This window comes from Durio zibethinus, chromosome 5 (genome assembly GCF_047325235.1).
Source record: "Durio zibethinus cultivar Kanyao isolate XHJ-2024 chromosome 5, ASM4732523v1, whole genome shotgun sequence".
Classification (NCBI taxonomy): domain Eukaryota; kingdom Viridiplantae; phylum Streptophyta; class Magnoliopsida; order Malvales; family Malvaceae; genus Durio; species Durio zibethinus.
Genome location: NC_143166.1, coordinates 24861781 through 24870489, shown reverse-complemented (window position 1 = coordinate 24870489; position 8709 = coordinate 24861781). Strand labels below are relative to the sequence as shown.

Below are 8709 nucleotides of genomic sequence, written 5' to 3'. Positions count from 1 at the left end.
AGCTTAAAGTCCATGGCAGTCGAGACTTTGGGACAAAAAAAAAAAAAGTACAAGGCAGGAGCCATAGGGTCATCAGAGGAGCGAGAATTATAAGGAAAACTGGCAGGTGGGTTTCTTTGTTCTCTTGATGCTTGTTCTATTGACCTGGCATAGTTGAGGGCTATTTAAAATTACCAAAAATTTGGGAATCAACCGGCTTGAAAGTGAATCTGGCTCTTTAAGCTCCATCACTTTGATAAAGCAAAAGATCACCCGTCATCCCTTGGCTCCAATGGTAAAAGGTGGGATCTGAGTCAAGATGAATTTTTATTTATTTTAAATTTAATTTAATTTGATAAATTTTTTATTTTTTATAGTTGAATTTTATTCGATTTGATATTATATAAAATTATATCTGATTTCATTTAATCTTAATTAATAAAATATTATTTTTTAATATAAATATAAAATTAAATATATAATATATAAATATAAAATTAAATAAATAATTAAAAAAATTTTATATATATCAAATCTAATGAAGGTAAATTTACTTAAAATTTAATTTTTTATTATTATTATTATCTTACTCAACTCCACTCGAAATTTAATTTTCAGTAAAAAAACGATTATAAAGGGTTAGATCATATCAAAACCCATCAAGAAAAACTATCATCTCTAATAAAAGCAATATCGATGAACTGTGAATTGGTTTATAAAGATTTGTCTAATTTTTTAAGGGTTATAACTTTCATTAAAAGAAAGAGATATGGATTTTTTAAAGATTAGATGATTTTCATCGTTGATTCAATTAATTTGAGATCAATTAAAATATCCTGCTCTTTTTAATGATTAGTTTCAAATCAGAATGATTGTGGATAGAAAAAATGAGAAAAGAAAGGGAAATCGAAGGGGAAAAGACAAAAAAAGTTAGGGAGAAGTCAAGAGCTGATGTGGTGATCAACTGCTTTTATGGCGTAGAGTACCTTTGGGAAATAAGAATCAAAGAATCTTATTCTTGGAATAAAGATTTCAAAGTACTTTTAGGAAAAAACTCAACCAAAACGTACTTTGAGCCTCTTTATGGTTTCCCATGATCATTTGAATAGGGAAAAGGGGCTCGAATCAATACATCAAAGCTATTAACTAACTGAAAACATCTAGAAGAATTCCACCGAGTACTTATTTATAATGCAACACCATTTTTAACTCAACGGCGGATTGGATCAACTCCAACGGTTTTGAGTGTCTCTGCAGTTCGAGGCCTGCAATTTACAAACAAAAGAACAACGTCATGCCATTGTCAAGGATAAAAAGTGGTGTTGGCAAGCAAAGTAAAGGTATGAGAAGAAAAGTCCATTATCTATCAAGATATTAACCTGGTGAAAGGATCAGGGCGAGAAGGATCAGGAAGGGTGCGTTTGTTATCCTGAATGTGAGCCACTTTTCTCAGAAAAGACTTGTTCAAAAACTTATCCGCAGAAGCAAGAGCTTGATCAGGATTGTCAGCCTCTGATATCGATTCCCTGTTCTTCTTGCTGATTACAACACCAGGGGAATGGACTAACTGCTGCTTTGCTGTGTGAATCGCCATGCATAGTGCCGCCCCAAGCATTCCCATCAGCATATAAATCGGTGCATATTCCCCTGTTATTGAGTATCTGGAAATGTCTACCATTTTGTCACAATTGAAAGAAAAAAAAAAAAAAAAAGGCATATAGTAAAATCCTGGTTCTTATATTGCTAAACATTATGTGCGGGTTGATCAAACTAACTTGTTGTGAGGGCGGTCACTTGCAGCCGCATTTGCGGTTGTGGTGTATTGTTTCACCTTTTGGGATGTCGATAATGCAAAGGATCGGCTCGGACTCCTTGGAGTGATCATTGATTTCCAGTAGCCCTGCAAGATCACATCAATTAACAATAAAAAGAAGAAAAACAAATGGAGGCCAATGGTGGTGCAATGAAAGATACCGTTGTTCTAAAAGCCATTTTATCCAAATTCAATAAAATGTAAGCAGCTAAATAAAAATAATTTTGAATGATTGATTGCAGGATCTGGTGGTTTAAATAAAGCAAGGGAGAAGGTTCGCCATAGACGTGGCTGCAATGCATGATTACTTAAAGGAAGCCACGTTGAAGGCATGTAGGAGAAGAATTTGGGAAACTTGGTCCTGTTGTTAATATTCTGGATTGATCTCTATATTGATTCTCTTTTTCTACAAGTGTCTCCGTCAATGACTGAAATTTTGGCCATCAATGGCTGAAATTTGGGCCGTTAATGGATGAAAGGTTAGTTAACAAAGCATTGAACGTTTCCTAACTGCATTTTGAACTACTCTTTAGGTGGAACTATGGGCGATAAGCCATCTATGATTTATCCATTTCCATTTCTTTTCACAAAACTCACTCTCTTCCCCCACAAAATATACAATGCGGAATTTTTTTTTTTTTTATTGTCTAAATCTAAACCAGTTGATATCATATCTTGGAATGTTATTTGCAATTCTGAAACTTGCATCAAAGTTCACAATGTCGCTTTTGCACATAATAAATATAAAACAATGTCATACAATGCTTCGACAATTCTATTCCTAATTGCTGACCAACCTATTAAATATTCAACGACTCTTCCAACCCTATACTATACTTTATACACTAAAGACAATTCCCTGGTATCTATCTTTATATGACGTTTCTGTTCGCATTGTGTACCTAATAGCAAGCAAGTTGAAGGAAATATTTTTCTAAGTTGAAGGAAATATTTTTCTTTCTTTTTTATTTTTTTTATCAGCTAAATAATTCCTCCCCCTGTTGAAGGAATTTTCTATCTGAAAAATTAACGTGCTTTGTTGTGGGCTGTGTTCGACCCTTTTCCTTATCAACTGGTGTTCGACGAATTGATTACAACTGTACAAGTAATTCAGAAATAGAAGGATGCTCGGGAAGAACATTCATCTGCTTAAGCACTGGAGCTACTTTCTTCCGAAAGGCATCCTCATGAAGCAGTTGAATGAGGATTCCCTCAGACCTCTGAAACAATAGATCACTAATTTGTGAATGGTTTAGGATATTTTGGAATAAGTCCAAGGCTTTTGTTTTGGCAGATATGGATCCCTTCTCTACGGACTTCCAGAACTGCTACAATACCTTAACTCTCTACAATTGCAGCAGTTGCACATGACAATGTGCTGTGATCTTCTAACAATGTTTCAAGTGCCATTAGGGCAGCCTCTGCCACAACCGAGTTTGTATCACTCAAAGTTCGCAATAGTGGCTTCACAGCAACTGCCTTGACAAGGTAGAATGCATGTCTCTGTGAACATGCAACACCATGGATGGGCCATGAAATTTCATTGTCTACTGAAGCTGAGCAGCACCGAGACATGTTAGAGAAGAGCTTAATCATGTTAAGCAGTGGCATGGAGTTCGCTTGCTTTCCCCTGAAGCTTGCATCTGAGGCTGACAGGTTGGTGGACCATGATAGTTGCGTAAGGGTAATGGCTGTTCGCTGTTTGGCCAGTGAGCTGCCGGTACAAAGAACTCCAACTAATGATGGACATAGCTCAAGCTGTCCCACTTGCCTCTGAAGTTCAGGCTTGGCGGGTCCGTGAAACGTAAAAGTGCTGCTAGAGCTTTTTCAAGTAGAGACTTGTCTTGGTTAGTGGGTGCTCCAACCCATCAAATTCTTCATCTGAACTACAAATCACTTCATGAATGGCCTTCAAAGAAGTATTTCATCAATATCTGTATCATCTTTTGGAAGTTGGCTAATAATTCCAGCAGCAAAGGACCTTTCTTCAAAATCTGGTGAGCAAGCAAGAATGGATGCTAAGGTGTTGATGGCAGTTTCTTTTCCAGGGGGTGGTGGGAGTGGCACCCTATCAGGATGACCTTCTGACACAGTGTAGTAGCTTCATTGTCCATCTTCTAACTAAAGGCTGGTCACTATCAAGGCAAGAGAAAAGGTGATTGACAGCAAGTGTGTTAGATCATATCAGATTTTGAGTTGTCTTTGCTTTATTGCTAAGCTCAAGCAACAAGTGTAAGAACTGAATCTAAAATTGAGGATCAAAATTTGCAACAAGCTGCAAAAAGAGACTGACATTATGCTCTGATAGCAGCTCCTGCAGCCTTTGATTCATCTGAAATTGCGGTTGCTGACAAGCTTCTATCAGCAGAGCTAAAATCTCAGCAGCTTCCTGTTTAAGGAGAGGATCTGACCTGAACGAGATGAGATTAAGCAAAAGTGGTATAGTTGCTGGGTCTGATAAGAACTGCTTTACCATCTTGGGGTATTGTACGAGCTTCTTGACACATTTGATTGCAAGCAGATTTGCATGCTGGGGAGTTGGAGGATAGCATGTGAACTAGATTGTGAACAAACTGTTTATCTTCCCAGTGACTTATGTTGTTTTCTTTGAGTTCCATCTTTACCAAGGCTGCAGCCATCAATGCTCGAAGCTCTTGGTGTCCTGCAGCTGCAAGAACAGGCTTTCAAATAAGTAAATTTATTCAATTAACCTATCATCCTATCAGTTTTTTTCTCCCTTGGATTTATTGCTTTACCCTGGTTGAATCGAGCAACAAATGACTAAAAGTATCCAGCTTCAGCCATCTTCACAACAAAGTGTGTGTTGGAGGAAAGATTCTGCAATACTTTTTGAGCTTTCCGTGAGATATATCAGGGTTTGGGTTACTGAGCAAAGAAACCAGGAGAGGAATACAATCCTTCGTATTCCCTATTTTCTCTACAAGAGTTTCTGTTTTAGACAGTTTGAACAAGACGGTAATTGTACGAGGTTCTGTTTCACCATTAAAGATCCGCTCCAGAATGCGGGAAACAGCTCCTGCTTGAACAATTTCTTGCTGCAATTCCCAAAATAAGAGCTCTTGAGATATTTGAATGTTTGCTCCAGTGAAAAGTATAATTAGAAAAGAGCATATTGAATGGATGAGATTTAAACAGATATGCGCATGTTGAAGTGAACATCCAATCTTTCCTTACCTTCTGGTCATCACAGTATTTAGCTAAGCAGTAAAGGCATTTCATTGCTGCCATGGTTTTCAGCCTATTGTCCTTCAAGGACTCGACGAACTTTGGGATGAGTCCTTCCTCTGCAGCTTTCACTGCATATTGAGGGATTTCCACCATAACCTGCATGTCATCCAAGGCTTTGTTTTTCCTAAGATAGTCATTGGAACCGATTCCATGGACTGCTTCTTGAAATTTCTAGTCCATATCTCTTTTATTCCGTTCTTCTATAGAGCTCCGAATGTTAACATTAGGAGTAAGCGCTAAATTTTAAAGCTCTTCTCTGCAAGTGGGACAATTCTTCTTTCCACTCTTGAAGTATTCCTGAATTGCCTTCCTCTCAAAGCTGTGGCCACAGAAAACTGCAACTGGGTCTACCATCATCTCATTGCACAATGGGCATATGTTGAGGTCTTGTGCTATGTTAGATCTCCCTATTTTGTGGCCTTGAAACAGTTTCCGTACTGTGGAACAACTGCATCAGTTGAGAAAACTGAAGTGCCTCTGTGTCACGCCCCGAATCGAGACGTAACACGATCATATTACCTTGAAGAAAATCTTAAAATAATACGAAGCCTTCTTTTTTAAACATTCTAAAAATCTTTAATAAAATAATTTACCAAGTAAAATTCATATATTTAATCCAACTGATGATACATCTTTATATATCCAAATACAAACTATATAAAATACAAAACTACCTCTTAAAATCTTATTGGCCAACATATTCTCCGACGATTAAGTAATCTTACCCATTTCATCTTCTAGCTTCATACAAGACTAACTAAACTTATCACTTAGTCATCTGTAAAGAAAAAGTAAAAGGGAAATGAGCAAACCACATCTCAATAAGTATAGGCTCACACACCTTACCAGATCAAGCATTATTTTCTTACACATCATATAGATCATTCAAAACATTCATCAAATCATAATATCAAAACATTTCATGATCATCTTTTTGTCAAATATTTCATAAATTCATAAATCAATGTCAAAATATGTCACTTCATAAATCATTGCAAAATATGTTATCATTTAAATATTATAATCAAACCAAATCATGGATCAATCATTAAAATCATCATAAATCATCATTATCATTCAAATCGTTAGCTACGGTCACTGCTATAACCCGTCACATTGGCCGTATCGACAATTTCATTCTCATGATCATTGCTAACTATTATAACCCGTTAGCCATGGCTTACGCTAACTACTATTACCCGTTAGCCAGGGTCGTATGATCATGTCTTTGCTAACTACTATTACCCATTAGCTAGGGTCGTAGAACTAGTTCTAGTGTCAATTATCCCACTTCCCAGGGATATAAAAACATAGCTATCATAAAATTATTCTTTAAATATAAACCATTTTCTCATTTCATTCATAAGCATGATCCATCGTTTATATAAAGAAACACAAAATAATCATATGCTTGATCCTATTTTCATACATCAAAAAATAATAAAATAAAATATTCATTCATTTAAAAACATACATACATACATAGATTCGAAAACAAGCAAAGTGTGTGAGATTCTACTTACCTCTTTTAGATTCCACCACTTAGTTTTTCCCTCAAAATAATTAATGACCTATCCAAGATCATTTCAACATATCAGAATTTAATCAACCCTTTTTGAGACCATTTATACAAAAATCAACTAAGTTACACAATGGTTAACTTAACTAATTAATACTGGCAACCTGACCTCTTTTCATTAAAACAGTCATATCTCAACATATTCAAATCAGAATTATGATCCCTTTAATGCGTTAGAAACTAGACTTGATAAGCTTTCTAACCATATATGGCACACATCATAATTCCCTGTAGATTACTTATAACAATTTTTGAAATCCACGTCATATACTGCTGCCAAACAGCCTGTATACCTTCTAATAAAAATTATATATTTATTCACAGGAAACTCCAAATTCAATTCCGCTTATTTCATTGGAAAGTAGACTTAATAAGCTTTCCAAACATATATGGCTTAATCTGTAAATCCTTGTATACAAATTAAGAAGAATTTCGTAATTCAACCCTGATGCTGTTGTCTTACAGCCTGCATATCCTTAAGTTAAAATTAGACAACTCTTCATAGAAAACTCGGATTTAACTTTCGTTTCTTTCATTAGAAACTAGATTCAACATGCTTTCCAATGATATATAATAATCACAGCAATAATCTATCCATTAATGCAAAATTCTATTTTAATTCATTATTACAGATCACAATATCTCATCCAAAAATAGAATTTCTCCTTCAATCTTTAAAAACTCAAATCCTTACTTTTAGCCTTCAAACTACATTCAATAATCATCAATAAATCTTAAGAACATGAAATAAACAAAGCCCAGTAATTTACCCAAACAGATCATCAAGATTAATGAAGGATTTCATGATTTTTCTTGGTTTTTCTCTCAAAACTTCAACTCCAAATAATAGCAATCAACTTGATATTTCTTTTCAAATAAAAAGAAGGCATGTACTCACCTTTAAGGGATTAACTTGATTGTAGCCTCTGATTGTGAATCTCCAACTTGATTTTTCATATTCTCTAACTCTAAGGAAGATGAAGAAGAAGAACTCTATTTCCTTTCCGTTTCACGATGTTAGGTTTTCTTTCATCTAGTACTTCAACCTTTTTTCTTTTATTAAATAATACCTTAATAAACTGATGGGTTTTAGTATTAGTCTAGCCTAATTATTATTTGGGCTGGGGTATTACACTCTGCCTGCCTCTTTTCAGCTTCCATCTCTTCTTTCTCCCGCTTCAAAAGTGCCAATTCATTTTGTACCAAAGATGCATTCACATTAGCGCCAACAGCTTCAGCGATCTTCTCCAGGAGCGTCACAGCATTCTCTCTGTTTCTAAAGCTCTGGGATATTGAATTCTCTATTTCTGAAACAAGTGTTTCTGTTGTGGCTGCCATGCGGAACTCCATTGAATTCAGATTGTTGATGATCTGGTCATTCATGCTCTTCAAATTCACTGCCATATCAAATTAATCAACTGAAATGAGGAAATGGTTGCAGCAATATCTTTCACTAAAGCTTGGATCTTCAAGAGCACCGAATTTGAATGAAAAACCGGAGCCGGCTTCCAGATTTGTAATCATTGATGATCTTGCGAGCTTTCCTTAGCCGGCAGTTTAATTTCTCCAAAGATGCCTTTGTAAACTCTGAACCCATTGTAGCTTCAATTTTCCTCACATCTAAAGCCTTCAAAAGTATATTCAGCTTACAGATACTCCTCGAGAATTTTCGAAGTTGTCCTTTTCAAGCACAACATCTCTTGTTTCCTTAGCAATCTCCACTGTCTGCAGCACCACCCTGTTCCAGAGGTCCTGCAATATTGCTGCACCAGCATCCTCAATTCTAATTCTAAAGTCCATTGAAGACATTGGAAGTAGCTGTAACAATTAATTCCTGTTTTTAAGTGAAATTTTCTTGCTAGGCAGTTTCTTCCACTGCTGCTTGCTACTACTATTATGGCATGCAATAAACCTGCTAAATCATAAACCACAGAAAAGCATAACTTTGAAGCGGTTTTACAGGAATTTTTTTTTAATTTTTTTTCTAGAACAATGGAGAAAAGAGGCCAAAAAGAAAAAAAAAAAAGAAACTAATTGGGTCTCAAAGACCAAGACCGTAAAACAAGTTTAACAGGATCTGGATATACTG

At 35.7% G+C, this 8709-nt stretch overlaps 1 protein-coding gene and 2 pseudogenes across 2 annotated transcripts; all 3 read right to left on the bottom strand.

Moving 5' to 3' along the window:
* Positions 1 to 914: 914 nt before the first annotated feature.
* On the bottom strand, positions 915 to 2098 carry LOC111281579 (ribosome biogenesis NEP1-like protein). Its single transcript, XM_089761486.1, has 3 exons — positions 1755 to 2098; positions 1359 to 1640; positions 915 to 1244 (listed from the first exon to the last, which is right to left on the bottom strand). Exons 1-3 carry the CDS (start codon positions 1862 to 1864, stop codon positions 1190 to 1192), a joined length of 447 nt encoding a protein of 148 aa, XP_089617612.1. The 5' UTR covers positions 1865 to 2098; the 3' UTR covers positions 915 to 1189.
* A 403-nt stretch (positions 2099 to 2501) lies between these two features.
* Positions 2502 to 7655, bottom strand: LOC111282242 (U-box domain-containing protein 44-like; annotated as a pseudogene). The gene is made up of 4 exons (XR_016342199.1): positions 7519 to 7655; positions 4988 to 6612; positions 4549 to 4848; positions 2502 to 4454 (listed from the first exon to the last, which is right to left on the bottom strand). The product of XR_016342199.1 is annotated as a U-box domain-containing protein 44-like (transcript).
* A 60-nt stretch (positions 7656 to 7715) lies between these two features.
* LOC149518860 (uncharacterized) lies at positions 7716 to 8429 on the bottom strand (annotated as a pseudogene).
* Positions 8430 to 8709: the final 280 nt, after the last annotated feature.